We start from the raw sequence: 23,470 nt of genomic DNA on the forward strand, positions 1-23,470 counted from the left end.
TGTGAAGCTTACCACCTTGTTGGAGAGGAGAGAGACATCAAACACATCATCACAAAGAAGATACACATTCACAAACTGTGAAATGCTCCCTGAAGGAAAAGCACTGGTCATTATGGGAGAGAACAGGGGTACCTAGTAAAAACTCTAGGGCCAGGGAGAGCATCTTGGAAGAAGGGTCCCATACACAGAGATCTAAGGTATGGACAGGAGTTGGTGAGGAGAAGTGAAAAGTGCACAAAGAGCACGCCTGGCAACGCGAATAGCAAGTTTAAAGCCCTAAGGCTGGAAAGTGGGCTTGTCATATTTGAGGAAACAAAACAGGCCATAATGGTGAGCAGTAGGGTGAAGTAAGGAAGGAGGGGCATGAGATGAGTCTGGGGAGGCAGCCTAGGCCTCTTCCAGGTCGTGTTAAATGTATTGAGTTTTAATTCTAAGTGCAATGCGATGCCATTATTTACAGAGAATGCCCCTGGAAACACCAGAAGTCAATTGAATAACTATTGGAATTGATAAGAGAGCTTAGTAAGATGGGCAGTAATGTGCAAAATGCTATAAAAAAATCAATAGTTTTTCTACATAGAGAAAATCCCATACTTAGATAGAGGCTGGGTTCTGAAAAGTTGTTCATAATTCCATTACTGTGTAAAATCAGGGGGCTTCCCTGGCGGCGTGCCCCCGGAAACACCAGAAGTCAATTGAATAACTATTGGAATTGATAAGAGAGCTTAGTAAGATGGGCAGTAATGTGCAAAATGCTATAAAAAAAATCAATAGTTTTTCTACATAGAGAAAATCCCATACTTAGGAAGAGGCTGGGTTCTGAAAAGTTGTTCATAATTCCATTACTGTGTAAAATCAAAATGACCAAGAGAAATTAAGCTTAGCCGTCGGATGCATTTCAACCAATAGGCTTCTGAATTAGTCCACCAGATACAGTTGGTCCTTAAACAAGAGGGGAGTTAATCTGCCTATAATTTATGATTGGCCCTCCACATCCAGGGTTCCTTCACATCTGTTGGTTCAACCAACTACAGTCCCTATAGTACTGCAGTATTTACTACTGAAAAAATATCTGTGTATAAGTGGGCCCGAACAGTTCAAACTTGTGTCGTTCAAGGATCAACTGTTTATCTTACGCAGATAAACATTCTCTCAGGTCAGCCTGTTTTAAAAGGACAATTTTTATCTATATGGGAAAAAAAAGTAAGCAAATACCTACACTCTTTGATGGTCTCTGTCAGGTTCTACTTCTTTACTAGATAGGTTACCTAGAAAAGTTTCCTTGCCATCTGTTTGATGTTGTTCCTATCTAGATGGGCCTTCAGCCTATCCAACCTGTTTCAGCAGCAGGACTCGTCATGCTTACACTTCTTCCGAATTAACATTAGGTTAAAAAGTGACCTGAAGGCTAAAGATGTTGCACATTTTTCCATATGCATATTGGCTATTCCTATATGTTCTTTTGTTAAGTGTTTGTTGAAATCTTTTGCTCATTTTTATTGGGTTAAATTATTATTATTGAGTTGTAGGATTTCTTTGTATCACCTGCATGCCAGTCCTTTGTCAGATGTGTGTTGTGTTAATATTTCCTCCTTACACATGGCTTATCTATTCATTTTCTTAATGGTGTCATTTCTTGAGCAGAATTTCACTGAAGTCTAATGTATTCTTGTTTTGTGTGTGTGGTGTGAGTTCGAGGTTGAGGTTCCATTTTCCCCCCATATGGATATTTGATTATTCCAGCACCATTTGTTGAAAAGGCTTTCTTTTCCTATTGAACTGCTTTGTCACCTTTATCAAAAATCAGATAAGCATATTTATGTGGGTGTATTTCTGGACCCTATGCATTCCATTGATATATTTTCACTTTTATGCCAGTTCCCACTGTTTGATTTTTATAGTTTTATACTGTATCTTGAAGTACCATATATCCTCAAACTTGTTCTTTAAGATTGCTTTGAATATCAACTACTTTACATTTACCTGTACATTTTAAAATCAGTTTGTCAATTTCTATTTTTTAAAAAAAAGACTCCTGGGGGCTTCCCTGGTGGCGCAGTGGTTGGGAGTCCGCCTGCCGATGCTGGGGACGCCGGTTCGTGCCCCGGTCTGGGAGGATCCCACATGCCGCGGAGCGGCTGGGCCCGTGAGCCGTGGCCGCTGAGCCTGCGCGTCCGGAGCCTGTGCTCCGCAACGGGAGAGGCCACAGCAGTGAGAGGCCTGCGTACAGCAAAAATAAAAATAAAAATAAAAAAAATTTTAAAAAAAAAGACTCCTGGGATCATGGCTGGGTTTGAATCAGAATCAGATTGGAGAAAACTGACATTTTTACAATTTTGCATTTTCCAATCCACGAACATGGCGTATTAATTTATTTAACTTCTCTCAACCATGTTTGAATTTTTTTAGCCGCAAATTTGGCATATCATTTAAATTTTATTCCTGTATCTGTTATTTGTTTTGATGCAATTTGATGACATTTTAAAATTTGCATGCTTTAATAGTTTGCTTATAGCACAGAAAAATAAAATTGATGGTAGTTATATTAATCCTTAATCTCTACTGCCTTGATTATTTCACTATTAGTTCCAGTAATCATTTTGTAGACTCCTTAGGCTTTTCTACATAATCATTCCCTCTACAAATACAGACAGTTTTAGTTCTTCATTTCCAATCTTTAACTCACTTTTTTCTTGCATAATTTCCTATACTTAATTTGAAAAGTTGAGGAATTAGCCCTAAAACTGAGAGAAAATGGAAAGTCTAGAAACAATCAAAGTGATTTGGGTACAAGTACATATGATTCGGCATAAATACTTAAATTTCAAATATCTGGAAAAATAAGGTGTTCTTTAATAAATGTTATAATTAGATAAAAGGTTGGGAAAAATTATTTTGATCTCATACCATTCAAATAAATTAATATAGACTAAAGATACAAATGTTTGCTTAAGAAGACTGGAAGAAAATCACTTTAATCTTGGTATGGGGAATAGTTTTATAATTATTTTCCAGAGAGGGTAACCAGGAGAATGTTAATAAACAAAATGAAAATTTCTTCAAAATGACACTATACATACTATTTAAAATACTATAAGCTGGAAAATATTATTATATACAGCCAAAAATACTCTTAATATATGAATAATTCCTATAAACCTTAATTGAAAAGATAATTTACCCCAAAAGATAAATGGGAAGAAAACAGCAGAACAATCACAAAATAAAAAGTGCAAATGGCAAGAAACAAGAAAATGTTTGACTTCACTGGTAATAAAAAAATTTTTAAATGAGATGTGTTTTTGACCTTTCAGATTGACGAGAGAAAATTATAGTATAAATAATATATAACAGTACAGGAAGAAAATTAAAATCCTCCTTGAGAGCAATTTAGTAATCCAGTAATTACAGTTCCAGTAACTTATCTTAGTGAAATAATTTTGAAAGCACATTATTTGTAATAATGAGAAAGAAATAACCTAAATATTTAATGATAAAGTTTACTTAAATTATGTATCATTATATTTGATTATATGTGATATTATGTAAAAAATGATAAACCTTTATTGGATGAGAAAATGTCTACAATACCTAAGTTCTGAAATAAGACAGGACTGGGATTAGGATACAGTTCTGCCATTTACTCATTGTGTGCCTTGGATTTAAGGTCTACCCCTCAATTTCCCCATCTGTAAAATGACAATAATGGGAATTACCTAATATAGTTGCGAGAATTAAATGAGACATTTAATTAAAAATAGCAGTACCCGGCACATAGTTAGTGCTTATTACAGTTTTTTTAATGCACAGCCTTCTAGAAATATTATAAATATATGCATATAATTATGTATTGTTGCTAACACATTTAAGCAAACATAATTAGATTTAAAATATTACATGAATCAATTCCATTTTTGTTTTATATATAGAGGGGAGAGGAGAGTGAGAGGAGAGAGGGAGAAAATGAATTTCTAGAATACACAATAAATTGTAAACAATGGCTAATCCTGGGAAGTGGGAAAGGAGATACTGAGAAAGAAGGGATGTGGATTTGGACTTTTTATTGATTTCACTTTTGGAGCTCATGGAAATTTTGAAATGAATATGGATTATTTAAAAATACACACACAAACACACACACAATATTAACTCTATCTCTGGACTGCAGGATCTTGAAAGTAATTTTGATGTATACTTTTCTGTATTTTCCATTTTTAAAATAAATTATTTTAACAATATTCTGTGACGTACAAAAACCTAAACACATTGGTACCTCATTAGTTAAAACACCAACTTATAAAATATCATGATGAAACCATTCTAAACTAGAACTACCTGAATTTTTTTGCTGCTTGAAAATCAGAGTTCTCATTGTTTCTAGTCCTTCAGTGCCAACTGAATTGGTTGCTAAGAAAAATCAAATCCAAGTAGTGTACAACAATTCAGAGCATTTAACACTGTACTTCAAATTCAACAACGCACGTACATAACATAATTGTTAGTGAAAGCGGCCCCTCAAGAGGGCAATGGTTCTGGAAACCCTGTTGAACTGAACAAAGGCTGTTTCTACTTTTAAAACCTGTTCTTATTTAGGAGATGTTAGCTCCATGTTTCCTTCCTTTTCAGTTTTAACACTGTCCACCTGACATTTTAAGGAAGCAAATAACTTTATGAATAATAACTTCCAAAATAAATTGGTATTATAATTTACATTGCAGAACATAATACTCCAGTTAGAAAAAGAAATTCTTTTTCTATGCTAGCTAATGAACTAGATAATAATTGATTTTTCAGGTTGCAAGTAACTTCACTCTCCAAGTTTATTACTCAACACATGATTACAAAAGGGATTGTAACCTGTTAGAGAAAAGGATACATTAAAACAATATCTAGCACAGCACTGAGCACCTAGCCTATACTGGATAAATAACTTCCATTAGATTGATGACAGAAGCAATCCCAATTCTCAAATAGCCATAGTAGTAAATTTGCACAAGAGGCTCTGGTTATAAAATAAAGCAATGTGTATAAGATAGAAGACAAGAGACTGAAAAGAAGAACAGCAGATGTTCCAGAAGATTCAAAGTGCTCTGGCGGTAAAGTTTAAAAATGATTTAGACCCATTTAAAAAAAAAAATAGAGGGAGAGAGTACTAGTTTCCTATATGCTGCTATAACAAAGTACCACAAATTTAGTGGCTTAAAAATAACAAAAATGTCTTATTTTATACTTCTGGTCAGAAATACAAAAATCAAAGGATCAGCAGGGCTGTGATCCTACTGTTTGCTTTTGGGGAGAATCAATTACCTTGCCTTTTCCAGCTTCTAGAGGCTGAAGCTGCCTTAGCTTGTGGCCCCTTCCTTATATCACTCTGACCTCTGCTTCCCTTCTTTACATCACATCTCCTTTTTTTGACTCTAATGCTTCTGTCTCCCTTAAAAGGACCCTTATAATTACATTGGTTCCATCCAGATAATTCAGTATAATCTCCTCATTTCAAGATCCTAAATTCAATCACATCTACAAAGTTCCTTTTGCCAAGTAAGTCAATATATTCATAGGTTTCAGGGTTTAGAATGTATACATTTTTGCGGGGCCATTATTCTGTCTACCTTGGAGAGGGAGAGAGAAAGAAAGAGAAGAAAATCCCAAAATATGGCGTAACTTTATCTAGATGTCTCATCTCTTACCTGTTCAGGTAACATAGGTTGAAAAGTTAAAATTAAACACAGTGCCTTGAATTGTTCAATGTCTGTTTTCTCTAGATATCCCCTTCATGCTTAATCTAGTTGAATTTGAATAAGCGATCATTTAGGAAACTATTTTAAATTCAGAGTAGTTTAAGAGCACAGATCTGTAAGGGATTAGAGAGCTAATGAATTAAATGGAAACTAAAAAGCACATTAACTAGAATGTAACTAGTTTGCATTAGATGCAAGAAGGAGGTGGGAGATGATTTCTGAGTCTAGAGACCCCAAGAGACTTTTTGCACTAATATCCAGGAACTGTCTATGTTCTCGAACTGGCCTAAACATCCTTGCCAGGAGAACTTCTGGCATGAGGCCACTGTAGTTCAAATGTCTCTCCCTTATTACAAAGACTGGCCCAGGCAGTCTCTCTGAATGTCTTTTGGTTTTTCCATTCATGATTTCATAAAGGCACAAGCTAAGGGAATTTGGTCTTAGATTCTGCAATCACAAGGGATGAGCCCTGGAGGAAACCAAACAGGAAAATGAACAAGTCTCTACCTTTCTAATGAAATTACCAAGAATTGTATTTGAATCTCATGCCTGGCCTCACCTTAACCCTTTGAGTTATAGATTGTTACCTGGTATATGGAAAAAAATCTTAAACATCAATTTGTCATACACACACACAGATTTACACACAGATTTACAAATAACAATATGACTCTACAATATGTAATTTCCTAATAGCTAGAGAACATAGAACAGAGAATTTTGGATAACCAACATAAAATTTATGCTTCAACAAAACCACAAATCCCTCTATGGCAGAGACATGCAAGTGTGTGAAAACAGTCAAACTTCTAATGATAATTGACAAAAGGCCTACTGTATCCAATAAAACATAAAAATACCAAAAGAAAAAGGAAAACTACTCAGCCTATAAAAATATTACGATGTTTATTCCCATTGCATGAGAAATTGTGACAGTATTATTAATTCTCCTATTTCATTGAAACATTTAATAAATATTTAAACTTAGGCCAGCTGCAGTTTCCCTGGATAAAATCATTAGCTTCAGGAAGTCGTACACCACTGTCAAACTAGGCACATATGCCAGGCAGCAGGTCATGGCTTTATGACTAATGCTAGCCTAAGACCTCATTCTCTGTGCCAAAATTCACCAGCTTATTTATTCTTATTCAATTTACAGAATGACGCTAAAATTAAATATAGATCCAAAGAGTTATTTATAATAACCCATCAAGTGTGGACCAGCAAAGCACTCAATTTTGGGGCTGTGCTGCTACCCACATTGGCTTTTCTTAGCACACTTTAAACTGACATACAGTAGTTCAATATGAATGTGATGTTACAAAGGGTATTAACTGATGTGAGCACTTAAGTTCTCATTAAAGTAATCTGATCTTTAAAATCTAAAGTAACAAGAAGCTATGAGAACAATTATTAACGACCAGCATGTAATGATCATCTGTTTTTTATATGCTATATATTGTGTAAAACACTTACATATGCTGATTCACTTAATACTCATAGCACTGAAATGAGGTAGAAATTGTAATTGTTCACTTATACAGATGAAGAAACTAATTTTAGAGAAATTAAGAAACCTGCTCATAGGTGTACTGATAAATAGCTATTTAGCTAGAATTCCAGACATCAGAATCTTACACCAGACTTAAAGTTCATGAATTCCATTTCTAAATTTAAAAAGAATAAGTTAGTCTCAGAACACATCAGTCAAGGATATCCTGGAGTGATCAACCACTTATCACGGTTTCTATGACACAAGCATATGCTGTAACATTCTGCTACTTGACACAAGGAAGAAAGAAGTAGTATACATTGTCATGAGGATTTAACAACATTCTTCTTTCTTAGTCATTCTGCGTAGGTTTCTATACCCTATCTGTGCCATTTCCATTTAGCTATCAACTTCTGCAGAATTCAATCTCTAATCTCTACACGAATCCCAAACTTTCACCCATGATCTAGTCCCTCATTCCTAGTAGACTACCCAACATTTATATTTGACTATCCACTTCATATTTCCCCCAGTTGAAGATGCTTAAAGTCATCATTTGTTCTGATACGGTAGTCCTTATGCTTTTTGTCCATAATATTTCAAGTCTTCCAAGTATCTGGTTTCTAGTACATATTATACACAACTTCCACTTCAATCTTCATACGATTTTTTTTTTAATTGTTGTTCAAGTGCCCTCCCTGGCTTCTGATTGTCTAAAACCGGTGCTTTCCTCAAGGACAGGCTATGCAGGTGATAACAACATCCAAGAGAAGAGGAAGGTGCACATGGCACTTCCCCTGATTCTGGTGAGCCAACATATCCTTTGGGTATTTGGAGTTAGAAAATCTGTTTAGAAAACACAAAAAACCCATGCTCCATAGTTGATGTTCAAGGTCTTTCCCAATCTGGTACCGGCTGATTTTCAAAATCCTTATGTCCCAATAATACCCCTCATGAACACCCTATTCATCTACCAAAATGGATCACTAATCCCCATGTCCAAGTCACTGTTAAGTAGGGCCTTTAAATACTAAGAGATCATTCATGTATATTTTGGCCACAAGGCCACCTGGTTTTTCTTTCCTGTTTCCCATGGTCCCTTATAATTCACACGCCAGTCTTATCCCCTCAACTATCTTCTCAGCTTAATGCAACATGCACAAGAAGAGAGATGGCCTTATGTTTTGCACCCTCTAATCAAAAAAGACCCTTAGAATAAAGAGTGCTTTTGTTCTTGGTGTACTCTCAATAAATGTATTGACTTATCTCCAAAATTATACAGTCCTCCTAAGTCTTTCCTCTCTACTCAAGCCATTGATATTTATATTATATCAGATTTTTACTGTGTTTATGCTGTCTGGTTCAATGGTCTCAAAAGAATTTGGATACTAGAGAAACTTGGAAATTATTGTATCAGAATGTTTATTAGTTCTATTGTAGCCTGCTCAGTAGTGAGTATGAGACAGCCCAAGTATAATAATAAGACACATTGCCATTAGGGTGATGTTTAATGGTGTGATGCAGGAAGTGTCCAGTTTCTAAGCAGTGCTCAGATCTGTTTTCAGCTCTGACTCCAAGAGGTTCACCCTTTCTGCCAGAGATAGTGAAATAAAAGCCTGCCCATGCCTCAGCTTGCAATAGCAGGAAAGAATAAGCTTATCTCATTTGAGATGACAAGGCTAATATCTAGTGAATAAAAGCAGAGAACTAGACTGTAATACACACTAAAAGGGGGGAAGTTTGTCAGTATCTGCCACATCTTCAGTCAAACATCAAAGATTTTTAGAAAAGAGAGGCAGCACTGCTGAGTTCTACTTACTGTAGCTTCCTCAAAGGGTCAAGAGAACAGATTTTGTATTCTATCCGTTTCTCCTTTTCACTGTCAATTCAGATCACAAATGGACTCTCCATTCTCTCTCTTAAGGCCCCTCTCTTCCCTGTTCGTCTTTGAGATATGATCCTTGTATTTTCGAGGGGCAAACAATCATGTCTAATGAAATATGTCGAGCAAGAAACTGAAGTAGGAAACTACTTCTCCAAGCTTGAATCCATGCATTTTTTCAGGCAGAAGCCCAGAGAAGTAGAGTTGCATAGAAAGAAGTATATTGCCTAATTTAATTCCCTTAACAAGAGTTTCTAGTGAGCTACACATGAGTTACAGGTATGCTGATCTTAGAGAAACCACCTTAGTGGCCATTTGGGGCACCCAGAGTCCCTTGTCTCCTCGAGGATGGCCACCTCAACCCAGTTTGCTCAGGGCTTTCCCGGGTTTAGCACTGAAAGACCCGTGTCCTGCAAAACTCTTCGGTCCCAGGAGACCCTATCTCTGGCCACCATAAGCAAAGCTTTTACTTTTCCGGTAATGTATCATAAAACTATTATATTTGTATGTGCTCGGTGAAAAAGCTGAGATGCATTAAACGATCCTGTGAGCTAACTTATGATTATAATCCACGTTTTTCAAATGAGGCATCATGACTTACAGATTAAATGACTTGCCCAAGCTCACCCCGCTAATAAATGGTGGAGTCAAGATTGAAAAAGAGGACTTCTAATTCCAAAGCTTGTATATTCACTGATATACCACATTTGCCTTTTGCTCAGAGATGATGCAGGATATTCCCCTCCTCAGGTTCCATTGGCTGAATGAAAGAACTGAAAATATTATTAGCCCTTACTTAGTGTTCTGTCTCTAGTGTGTACCCTTTGAGTTGTTTGTACTCAGTTGGGGAGGGCAGGGGGACTCAGCAGTTTTGCCCGGATCTCAAAAGAACAGCTCAAAGTCACATATACCCTTTTTTCTCCTTACAAGTTACTTATACAAGTTTTTAAGGCTGGATAAGGATAGCTTAAAACACACACACACACACACACACACACACTCCTTCCCCCTACTATTCATGTCTTAGTCTGAATTGCCAACAAAAGGCTACTTTTGTTCCCTTTTGATTAGACATTTCACAGGAATCCCCCTGTCCTTCCCTGAATTGTGCTGCAAATCACTTTCATTACTGCTAAGCCAGCTTTACCACCAAATATGTCTAAGTCTGAACCCCAATTACGACTTCTGCTCACGTACTCTCTTCAAACTCTGTATAAATCAACGAAGGCAGATACATACCTTGGCAAGAGCTTTCACTGATCTCACCACATTGATCAAATCTGAGTCTCAACTCTGACCCAGACAGGATACTCTGTTGTGTATAATCTGTGGTTTCATTCATTCCTGTGCTATAGCTTTGGTACTTCCTATACTTTTACTTTAAATGTAGAATTAATACACATTTATTATAGAAAAGTCGAAAATATATAGAAGATATAGAGAAAAGCAAATATGTAAATAAACAACAAAAAATATTCCAAATCCCAAAACCCAGCAAAAGATAGCTACAGCAAATACTGTCAGCCCACTTTTTTTTTTTTAAACTCCTTCTAAGCACTTACATTTCCAGTGAGACAAACTCAATAGACCAACTAACATATTTCATCACTTCTGACATTTCTGCTTTTTACCTATGTGAAGTTTATAAGGGACACTGTATGTCTCTCATGGTATACTTGGATTAATTTGCATTTCCAGAAGAAATTTTATGCCTCCTTTTTTTTTTTTAACTTCCTATACTTGATACAAATAAATGCATCTTACTAAACTTGGGGATTCTTCTGAAACTTGAGATTTTGTAGTTGTCACTGTAGTTGTCACCTGGAACAATTATTTCAAGTTTTGTTTCCTGAAGGAATCTTTATATGCAAAGATTATGAGGCAGATGGTGTCACCCTGTGTGAAAAGATTTATACTCAGATCATTCTGAGCAGCATGGCTTCTACCAGTCTCTGCTGCGGCCTTTCCTACCTGGGACCTTAGAGTCTAAACATCAAGATAACGAGCAGGAGTGGCAGTGATGCTTATCACGGTTGACAGAGTTATGTCAAAGTACTCCGGACAAAAGAACCTGTCTGCTACGCCTAAGCACACTTGCTTCTGAAGACTAATGTGTATCTAAAAATTGTCTCTTGTACTTTTGGCAGATGAGTCTGTTCTGTTAAAGAAAACTATACAATCTTGTGAATATAAATTCATAGCTTCTCCCCTTCCTTGTCATCATCATCTACTAGTTATTGTTCAACCATTATGTTCCCAGAACAACTGAGTCATTTTCACAAGATGCAGGAGTTCAAAGTTATAGATATATTATTCAAAAGATTAATATATTTAATATCTATAGTCAGGCATTCAAAGTTTCCACTTGCCTGTCCAAACCCATCTTCCACTTTTCTCCTGCATGCATTCCGACACATTATTGTCCAATACATTTTCTTGCCCATGATGCTATTTAAGCTTTTGTACTGCTTCCTGCTCTGACTTTTCTATACCCAATTATCAAAATCCTACACAAACTTCAAAGCCCAATTCAGTGCCATCGTCTCCATAAAGTCTTCCCTGATAACTCCAAATCAGAAATATCTTCCTTTTATAAATTTTCAGAGCATTTTATCCACTGCAAAGTAAGTCACACTTTACCTTGTATTGTAGCTGAGGTAAGTGGTTAAGTACCCAAAAATGAGATTCTGGCATTTTCATAGTAATTCCTACTTTTTTATTATTCCAAGTACAGAGACTATCATATTGTAAGTAAAGGTAAATACATGGAATAACGTTCTATTTTCTTCAAATTATGAGAAATATGTTACTTTTGAATAATATTTAATTATAGGTATACATAATTATGGTAGATCATTAAAAAAAAAAAGGCCTCAGTTCATTTCTCCCATAAAGAGTCAGGGTCTATGTCCATGTTCCTTGAATCTGAGCTGAATTTATTACTTTTTTGGGACAACAGAATGTAGCAAAAGTGCTGGTTGTGAGTTCCAGCCTTGGCTTAAAGTAGCCTTGCTGCTTCCACTAGTTTTCTTAGAATCCCGTCACTGCCATATGAATAAGCTTGATCTCGCTGGCTGGACAATGAGTGACATAGAGCCAGCTCTCCTCTGTTGCCCAGATAACAGCCATATACCCACAGACATGTGAGAACCAGCCGCTGTCCAGCGGACCACACATGCCTTAAGTGAATGCAGACAAGACTAGCAGATTCATTGTTTTAAGCTACTGAATTTTAGGGTGGTTTACTACACAGCAACATGTGTCTGATAGAGTGATTATACTAGGAAAGGATGTAATAGAATCTTAAGGTTAGAAGAGGCTTTAAAAAATCAAACATCTGATATTTAAATTCCCTTTGCAGCATGTCTAACAAGTGATCACCCAAACTATTTAAATCTCTCTGGAAATGGAGAATTTAGTTTTTATAAAATCTCTTACTGTTGGAAATTTCTTCGCATATTGAGAAGTCTGCCTGCTCATAATGTCACCGGTAAGCCATGGTTTTCCCTCTGAATCTCAGGACAATTTAATCCCTTTTTCCACACCTAATCCTTTGAATATCTGAAGACCTTAAGCACATTCTCACCACAACTTTCTCTTTTCCACATTCAGTGTCCCTGGCTCATTGGTGGTTTTTCCTATGGTATGATTTGAGACCCCTTTTCAACCTGTTTGTTTGATCTGCAAGCCTTCTCTTTTGTCTACACCCTGTTCAGGTGTTAGTCCCTGAACTGAGCACACAGTCCTGAGAAGCAGAGGAGCTCAACAAGTGCACGGCTTTCTGTCCCGTTCCAACCCTGCATTTCTCTCCATGTGCTCTACGGGGGCTTTCCCTGCAGGCCCCCTGCACTACTACCACAACCTTATTTAATTTGCCACTAGATTCAATGAACACTTTGGAATTCTTCATACGTTGATGTTAAACTGTATTTGCTCTCTCTCTTCTATAGAGTCTGAGTTCAAAGCCCACATTTATCCCTAGTTGTGATAATTAGGGCTGTTGAGAAACATTCCAGGTCTTTCGTCCTTTCAGACACATGATAGGATTGCACCTCAACCCTCCCTTTAAAGTAGTTATTCTATGTGATTTGCTTTGTCCATTGTAATATGAACAGAAGGGAGGCATGTCACGTCTAACTGGAAGTTTTAAGAGTTAGAGTCCAGTGTGCCACATCCTAATTTCCCTACAGTGAAAACATGAAAGTGTGTGTTGAGACAAACCTTTGCCAGCCTGGTTCCCTGGGCAACTCTCAAGTACATCCTCCTCCCTTGTTTTATATGCACTGAAAACGTAGTATGAGTGAGAAATAAACCTTTATTTGATTAATACACTAAAACGGGGTAGTATGGTAGGCTATTGCATAGTAACTTAGTATATCAGTCAGGATAAACTATTTATACTTCATCTTGTTATATTCAGTTGTAGTATGCTAAAAATCTTTTAGATATTAACTCCATTATCTAATAACACTAGTTATTTTGCCCAACCATGTCACCCTCAAATCCTACCATCAGATCTTTCATATTTCCATTTAGTTCAACTAAAAATAACCTAATACTCTGGGTTCAGTCATTCAATCCATCACTAATTCACCTCAGTGATATTATGAAATATTACATATTTCTAGGGGATAATACAAAAACCCTTAGCAAACACTTTCCTGGAATCTAGATAGAAATATATGTACAACATTTATTCGATACTCCTATTTAAAAACCTTGTCAGACTAATACATAATGAAATATCAAGTTCAAAATATAATATATAATTACAAAGAACTGATGTTGACTCAAGCATCATCTATTGCAGATTACATCAGTGTGGCATAATAGTAAAGCAGCCAAGCCCTGGAATATGTTAGACCTAGTTCAAGCCTCAGCTCTAATAATCACTATTTCACCTTGTCCATATTTAATACCTCTAAGCCTCAGTAACCTCATTTGAAAAATAAAATAATTGTAACATCTATCTCGAAAAGTTGTGATGAGGATTAAAGAAGATAATGCATAAATAACGCATAGATATGGGTCTGTTATACTCTGTAACACTAGAAAAAATATTAGTTATTATAATAATTATGGATTTAAAACATCATCCCCATTTTTAAAATATCTAAAATTCTTCCTTATATTGCCCCTATAATATTTCATACTGTTTGTAAATGCTAAGAAAGACTAAAAACCAAGAACTACCTACTGGACATCAATGTAGAATGGGTCATATCTGAGAATTACGGTTTGAACAACAAGCTGTTCAATATTTAAGAACACACCGTGGATTAAGCAAACCTGTTACTTCAAATAAGGAGTAATTACAAGGTATGAAGGCAAACTATTTTGTTAGCAGCGACGATTACTGTTTTTCTGCTCTACTCTATTGTCTGCCTATAAGAGGAATCTCTATTATCTGCCTTCATGTAATATGGTATTCATTTATTAAAAGATACTTAAAACCCCATTCAACATACGCTTTACCGGGATATACAATGATCAAGCTCATTTTTTTTCCCCTAAGATAGTTCATGTATGTTCGATGTACTCAGTAGCCGTATCAATTAAGTTTTGGAAAGAATCCTCTGGTTTAGGAAGCAAGGTAGTCATAACTGCCATCTTACCTAGAGGAGTTATTTTCAATGATTTTGACTAATAGCTGGTAATTTTCTAACACTTCCTGTTGGGTGTGTTTTTGCTTGGCAGTCACCTAAAGATAAAAAGAAAAGCAGGCCGTTTCTGAGGGGCCAACCAGTGCTGTAGGCAACAGTTCTGGAAGGCTCCAGGGTGAGGAACTGGCTAAACGAAAGCTGTCAGCATTGATGATGGCTGGGAGTGGCTGTGGTTTCCTTCCCTGGAATGAAGGCATTTTCTGCATCCAGGGCTGATATGGATGAAGAGTCATACACATCTTCTCGATCAAAATTGTAAACCTATCTTCCTTAAAAATAAGAGAGTGGCCTTTACGTGATGAGTGAAATCCTGCAACCCGGGATGATCCTGAAGTTGCACATTCTTATGAACAATTTAATAACAGAAGTACAAATGTACTCTGGGTGAGGAATTCTCCATGGACTGCTTTCTCGGCACAGAAAAGGGTCTCATTTAGAGTAGACATCAGGTCTCTTGTGGATGGCAGAATCTTTTCGCTAATATCATTACCAGAAGATTGGAGAGCCTTATACAGTATCCCTGGATTGACAGTGGGTCATACTCAAGTATCCTTCTGCATTTGTAGTCAGGAAAAAAATGTTAAGCTACAAACTCAGGCAAGGTGTCAATCTCTAACTTTGTGAACTATAAGCTAGTAGTAATGAGGTAACAGGTCCATTTTCTTAATCCTTTGAATGAGTTCTGTGAATTATTTGCCAATATCTATGTAGGAAAAAATATGACTGAAAGAAATGATTTATAATCCATTCCAAGAAAACTATGGCATCTATAAGCCTGGTTTAGACTGTAACACTAGACACTAACAGGGTCTGATAATGTGGTCCTGGTGTTTCATAGGTTCATACATTGAAGGAGTCAGTCTAGTGGCTGGTCTTTGTGGCTAACATAAAAATGTACTCTCTAATGACCAAGATTTTCTCAACAGAGGTATTGAGTGCTCTCTGAGTAAGTTACAAGAGTCTAATGAAGCATTTCAGCTCACCATGAACTAGGAAACTGATGGCTGGTGGTAGGCCAAAATTACATAGGCAGGGTTTTTTGGTTTTGTTTTTGTTTTGGCCACGGGAAGCTAATGGCTTAGCAATCAGTATTTGACACATGGGTTTTAGAAAGTTGATGGCCTTATCTATGTCAGTTTTCCTAGTTAAGAGGCTCTCTGTCTAGGCCAAATCTTGGTGTACAGAATATAACATTTCTGCTTGGCAGGAGGACTGCAGGCAGAGTGTTGAGCACTAGTGGACCTGGTATAATCCAGAGTCTGTGGTAGGGTTGGGACTGCCTCAGCCTCATGTGAGATTCTTTTCTAGCTGATATAACTACCCACTGTCATGATTATGTCTGACATTAGCTATGAGATGCCAGGTTTCATTCTTTCTGTAATAGATTAAGCAAGACAACTCCCTTTATTATTTTTATAAAGAACAAGGTGAAAAAGTTCGTTCAATTATTAATCACCAAAGTTCTCCTTTCTCAGGTAGTAAAAATGGAGTTTATTACAGGAAATCTTTAGTACAGTGTGAATTTATATCTAGAGTTTTCTGAAGTGGTAAGGTTTTCTGATAGGAGAATGAAAGGATAAAATTTATCTTAGCATAATTAGAGTAATATTTTTTATAAATTTTCTCAGTAGAATCTTCAAAAGTTTCTCCAAAATGGAGAAAAGGAGATTCACAATCCAAAACAAAGTGGCCTCCTAGTCAACTAGGGTTACATCTACTGTGAGAAAAATCCCCTGATGATATTTTTTCCTGTAAGGGCTTAGTAACATTGAGTTTGAGGGGTGGGTTAAGCTGCTTTTAAAACTCAGAGTACTTCTCATGTGTGTCTGATCCTCAAACCACAATTATTTCAGGAATAATTTTTCTTAAAATGTGGTAGACCTGAATCTCTTAGAAAGTAATTCTAACCAACTGATCGAAGAGATTGCCATTCTAAAACAAAATTAACTTATGAATGAGGTCCTAAATGGGCAAAACACTACCATAAACTTTATAGAAGGAAACCTAAGTAATAAAAGACCAATTCTATGCCTTTAAAGAGCTTAAAATCAAGTCATCGAGGATATGAGTCTTGTTAAGGTTATGCAATTTAAGAAATTAATATGGGCCATAGAAATGACACAAACAAGAACACAGATAAGGTAGATAATATTTCTCTTTTGTACAAGAGAAAAATAGAAATGAAGAAGTATATTGAAAGCCATGTACAAAAAGCCATACTTTACATTGCAGAAATGATGAGTCATTAGACACATTTAAGTAGAAAAAGACTGTGTTTTAAGGAGATTAATCTTTAACAGTGTATAGATTGGACTTAACGTGGAGGAATAAATTGATGCAGGAAGATCAGCTAGAAGATAAGCTTGCAACTGCGTAGGTAACAGCCATTGAGGACTTAAACTAGACTGATGGCAATCTGAATAAGTTGAAAACAGTACAGGCATGGTGACTGAATTGCTGTACAATTATGAATTGTGAAAGTAGATCCTGTTTGCATCTGATAACCCTTATAACAATTAACAGTCCTAATCCTAACTCATTTCTCTCTAAATCTATAGTGAACTCCTCTACCAAAGCCCCTGGGGAGAAAAGGAGTTCTTCCATGAAAACACTAATCAGAAAGTCAAAGAAAAAGGCTTCCATTTTTCTCCAAAGAGTGACCTGCTACTGTGAGTGAAGCAAACTTACGCCAGGGCTGTCATTTTCTTGGTACTTGGCAAACCTGGTTCAGAGAATGTAAGAATGTTTAAGGCATGATGAACCATTGACCCAGGGAAAGGTTTATAGCTCTGGAAAGAGCCATGATCTAGGCTTAGGAGAATTTCTGGCCCTGTCCTTTAGAAGTAAGGAAATTACCTGAGGGGACAGGGAAAAATTTAATTTATGGGTTAGATAGGAAAAAACAGTTTTCAGCTACCAGAGAAAAGACTGCTGCTATGAGAAAAGATGGGTTAGGAGCCCCTTAAGAGTAAGAACAATTTTAGCTTCCATGTTAAGTGACTGATTTCATGCCCTGACAAAACATGGAGATCAAAACTAGCACCAGGGAAGATGGCGTGAAGACAGAAGATGACATCCTAAAGTCTATAGAGACTACAGAAGCAATACCAGCACCAATGACAAATATCAAGAGTATATTAAACCTGCTATATCCATATATTGTACCACCTAACTCAGGTCAGGTGTAACAACTACAACAAAAACCATGATTTGAATCAAGGTAAACTTAAAAACAAAGGAATTGTTCAGAACTTTGGCTAATGATTGACTTATTCACATTCACAAAGTTATTTGTTCATGGCAATAATTGAACAACCTTGGAAATCTCAGCACTTATTTCATGTATTTTTTTTTCTTTTGCTATTTTACCTATTTGAAAGGGAAGTCAAAACAGAAGCTTTTCTTTTTCTATTTGTCAATCTCTGTGTCATCAAAGTGACATTTAAACACATCAAAATGTCTGATGCTGGGTAGCCACGGGCATGTATCACGCAGATATTCCTCAGAGAAAATCTAGGAACAGTTGGATGACAGCCTTCAGTAACCACACCTCCAGAATCAACTGCAGCGTTCACTTGAGGCCGAACTCTCCCCAAGCTGCTGTCAGTGTTCAGCGAGTGAACTTGATGAGGGGAATAAGCTGCCCCTGTATGCTCAAGGTGGGACTCCTGTAACAGACAGCCTCACCTCTAGCACTCCCCATTGGTCTGACTGACACTTTATTGCAGTCTAATGGCAGTTTCATTGCAGTCAGTTTAAGTCTTTTCATACCTAGTCCTCCTTCTTTCTCCTCCCTCTTTGCCAGGCATCAGACCTATATCATGGTCCAAGGCACTTCTTGCCTACTCCTGTGGTCTGTCTCTCCACTTTACCTGAGATGTTTCTCCCCCAAAAGCTCTTGTACGTCTGTCACCTCGGTATGGCTCTTAGCTTACGTATATGACAAAAGTTACCAAACTCTTATAAAAGCACTAAGATGTTAAATGTTAAATGTAATGATTTCACTGAAACAAGCATCTTTCCAGCCTTCTCTTTTTCTGTGCATCTTTTCTCTCTTCCTCTCAGTTCTTTTCCAAGAACCTGTCTGAATTTTTATTGTAACAGATAGGAAAAACAAAGTTTGGCATGTATTTTCCAGCAACACTTACAGGAGATGTACAGAGAATGAGCAGAAATCAGCAGCACTGTTAATTCCATTATCGGGTTTCAGTGTGTATAGATTGTGCTTTTATTGACACTTGAGAAGTGAGAGGGAAGGATGGACGTGGTTTGGCTCTGAACTCATTAGGGATGCTGACGGCAGAGAGGTGAAGGATATAGTAGCCTTGCCCTGAAGCAGCAATGACTCCCTATTTTCAGAGTCTGTTCCAATGTCAGTTTCCCAGGACAACAGAAATTTTAATATTGAGGATTACAGCAATATTTTACTCTACTAAAATATATATATTTAAATATTGATAGGGAAAGTAAAATAAACAAATAATTCTGGAATAGGTTGTGACTGAAAGCTTGCATTTTAATGTACTCTTCAGGTTCTTCAAGAGGAACCTGCCTTCAGATAACAGCAAATTCTCTTGTAGACTAAAAATTATCACCTCTTTCCCATACCATCATAATTCCAAAATCCCTTGCTAAGCCCTTGAAATAGGAAATTTCTGGAAAAATAATGTGGAAAGGATCTAAAGAATTGAAATGAAAAGATGACCTATTGTAGCTAGACATTTACACAGCATACACTTAACAACAACATGAATGGAGATTAACTCTGTTGCTCTGGCAATGATAAAAGTCCATATTCAGATATGAGTTAAGAAAGCAAGTTGTTTTCAAGTGATGGATGCCACAGGAAGGTAGGAATTTAAAGAACTGTAAGCTCATAAACTCAGATAAGCCTCTAAGACTATGACATACAAATGTTTTTTAAATTTAAATTGGGATTCAACTTATTTTCTAAAATAAACATTTTATTAGTTTTGTCACAGTATCATTTTTTTATAAACTTAAAGACAGTATATGTGGGGTAGTGGGGAGAGAGTAATCCATTTATAACCTGAATTTTCTATAAATAATCCATAGTGAACTTTTGCCACAGTTCGTTTTTATAACATATTTAAATTATTATGACATTACAGATGTGAATATAAATCTTCACATATTTAAAGAACATTGAAATGTTTGTATACATAAATAATATCTAGTTACTTATTTGAAAAATCTCAGTAAAAATGATGTTATTATCCAGGAGCTTTAAATTTGAAACTTAAAATTTTTCATATGTTTAATTTAAAGAAAATAGCATGTGGATGTTATTTAACAAAATTCATTTGAAGAGGATGAGAATATTATAAAACATAACCGTGAGACTATTTCTTTTCCCCTCCAAAAAACCCTAAACCATATATCTAAATTTTGCTTCTATTTCTATTGTACACAAAAATGTTCAAATTTCAACACCTATAAAACAATTTAACTATCTATCCTGTGCATTAGCTTTGGTCCACACATTACACTTCGAAAATTGATTATATGTTTGTTCTAGTATCATTTACAATAATGACACAGAAATATTCTGGAAAATTCATTAATAGATGAACATTACATAAATGTTTTGAAATATTTACATCGCTTATGAATAATGAAGTGCAAAGTTTTCCAAGGTATGTTGTCAAATAGTAAAAAAGAAAAGGTAAGGAAAAAGAAACCCACAAGTTGCAGATGAAATATAGCATAGTAATTAAGATCAGAGACTCTGGAACTAGACTAACTTGAATACTGACTTTGCTACTTACTAGGTGTATGAAGAGAAAGGTTTGGTTTTGGTTGCTTTTCTTTATTTCTTTGTTTTCAACTACGTTATACATCAGTTTCCTCAGGTAAAATGGAGGTCAAAATAGTACTTACCTCACAGAGCTATTGTAAGGAACAAATGAGTCATTATATATGAAACAATTGTAATGATATCTGCTATTATGTCAGCACTAAACTAGTGCTTCTTTATATATAGAATGGCCTAATTTATGTTCAACGCACAGAGACAAACAAAACTATTATTCTATATGAACTTACAGAACATATATGTTTGCAAGCACACAGAAAAAGGCCTAACAACACACATGCCAAACTGATACCAATGTATCATTAGGGGCATTAAAGGAAATCCCTTGCTGTTTGAGTATCTTACATAGAAAATATAATTAATACATTATTTTGTGATTACATTTTAAATACTTTATACACTCATTAAATGGAACTATAAAAAATAATGGTGAAGATTACATTTACTCACTTATTGACATAAAAAAAATGTTCATGCACATATCGTAAAGTGCAAGCAAGTAGATCAAAACACTATTAATTTTATTAACATGAACTCAGTAATGTAAAATTATACGGTTATGTTTTGTGTATGGAATGATCATGTTAATGTTTATTCATATAATTAAACATAAATATACACAAATATATACATTACTTTTTTTAAAACACTATAAAAGCTATTTTACTGTGAAAAGAAAGCAACAGCAAGGCAAGCTAATTATGCCATCATGCAACATTCTGCATTCAAAATACATATGTTGAGAACCATTGATGAATGGAACGAATTAGAAAGGTTATGAATGTACTTACCCACCAAACGCCTGAAGTGCAGAGAACTGGGAAGCATCCAAATCACTGCCACTTACTATTCGAGCCTTAAACGAAAATGGAGAAAAACAAAAACAAAACAAAAGAAAGAGGCTTTTAGCATCCTATAGCTGTGTATACATGAATTTGGAACACGCGTCAACTGCACTAGACACGTAACACCTAGTATGACAGATGCTAAGCAGGGTCAGCTTCAAGTCAAAGCTACTGTGTTTTTGTGAGTGGAGGTTTTGAAATTAGCTGTCAGCATTCAGACAAAAGCACTGGCAGAGTCGAGGAAAATATCATATTCCAAATACTATTTGCCCTTAAAACTTGGTATGTGCAGTGAAGATCATGAATCAGTCAGAGAGATCATGATTCGCCAGACTTAAAAACAGATGCTGAGTTTGACCGTAGCAGACCCCTAGGTTGGCAAGTGTAAGCTAAAGTAAGCGAAGCTGGCAAGGGGTAACCTCTTCATAAATGCAACAGATTGGGGCACACTTAAAGGACAACCAAAGAATGGAAAGCTGGGATAACATGCACAGTTCACAACTAAAACAGAAGAACCAAAACAGGTCTAATATGTCACAAACAAACATGTACAAAAGACAAGATCCCTCAGGAGGGAAGAAAAAGTATGATTTAAAACCTTTTCATCCACAGAACTGCTATCTGAAAGAGAATCAGGAAAAGAAGGAATAAATGTTAGATGGAGTACTTTTTAAGAAATCATTTAAACATATACATGAACAAAGTGTTAGTGTTATATAGTTTAAAATCATAAATGAACCCCAAGGGAAGAAGGATAGTTGGTCCTCACAATTTAAAGAGCCGGAAAATGTGCCAGAATGCTTGAAAAGTATAAAAGAGTGATTACAGGACTTAACGAAAGACAATGTGTCGTAAAAAGAAAAGAACAGTTTAAGTATCGGAATGCCTAGGCTCCAGTTGGGGCTCTGCCACTTACTAAGCACACTGGGCAAACTACCAAATTCTCTGGAGTCTGGAGGCTAGACCTAACTCTGAAATAAAGTCACTAATACTTTGCTTTTTGCCTCCAAACGTTGTGGAGAGGATCAATTAAGAACAATATATATGAAAGTAAACCCCAGGTGACTATATAAACTAAAGATGTTTTATTGAGGGATTATTTATGGCTTCTCATAGAACTTCAGAACTGAAAGATTAATTAAGTATATTTTATCTTGCAAATAAGAAAACTTGCCTGAAGGGATTAAATGACTTAGGATCCCAAAACTAGTAAATGACAGAGTGGGACACAAATCCCGGGCTTCTGATCCCCCACCTGCTGCCCTTTAGATGCAATGTTTCAGGTGAACTGAACAAAACAGTGAGGGGCGGTTGATCCACAGTTCTCCAGTGCAACTTAAGATAAATCACAAGGTCAACATTTATCACTTTCAACTGCTCATGGGCCCAAGTAGATGAACAATGTACTACTGTTTGTTTGTTGTTGTTTTTTCCTTTTTGAAACTCAAGTCTAAATCTGTAAGGGTCATCATAGCATGGTCCATTTCTACCTTACATAGTGTTATTGCTTTTTAGCATAAAGCTGGAGGGATTTCTCTATGAATACAAGTTTGCAGAAAGCTAGAGTTGGCAAGACCTTACAGTTCATGTAGTCCAATCCCCTTATTTTTATAGATGAGCCCCAGAGACAGAAAGATTTCCCTGAGGTCATGTAACTCAATGATGACCTTTATTGATAAAAATCTGAAATATATTTATTTTCCTGACTCATTAAGTATGAACCAGTTAACATAACTAAATATTTTTGTGCAATATTTAAGATTTTACAATATCCCAGGGTTCTATCTTTGAATATAAAACAGGGCAAGGCACAATATAGAGTAATAAAGCAAATCTTATTTATGGCCATAAGCATTTTTAAATACTTCACAAAATACAGAAAATAAAATTCAGCACAGTATCAGAAGAATAATATATCACAGCCATGAAGATTTTTTCATAAGCATGATTTAAAATCACTGATGAATTTAACGACATATTAACTGGTCATAAAATACATATCTGCATTTCA

At 36.0% G+C, this 23,470-nt stretch overlaps 1 protein-coding gene across 1 annotated transcript in view; it reads right to left on the reverse strand.

Annotated features, from left to right (window-relative positions):
* The window catches only part of UNC13C (unc-13 homolog C), a 739,526-nt gene that overhangs the window by 424,258 nt on the left and 291,798 nt on the right, over window positions 1–23,470 (reverse strand). The window contains exons 7-8 of the mRNA XM_079913745.1: window positions 22,058–22,080; window positions 21,406–21,470 (exon numbers count right to left, since the gene is read on the reverse strand). Of these exons, the coding sequence (XP_079769871.1) occupies window positions 21,406–21,470; window positions 22,058–22,080 (88 nt within the window). The remainder of the gene's footprint in view (window positions 1–21,405; window positions 21,471–22,057; window positions 22,081–23,470) is intronic.

Source organism: Stenella coeruleoalba, assembly GCF_951394435.1.
Source record: "Stenella coeruleoalba genome assembly, chromosome: 2".
NCBI lineage: Eukaryota > Metazoa > Chordata > Mammalia > Artiodactyla > Delphinidae > Stenella > Stenella coeruleoalba.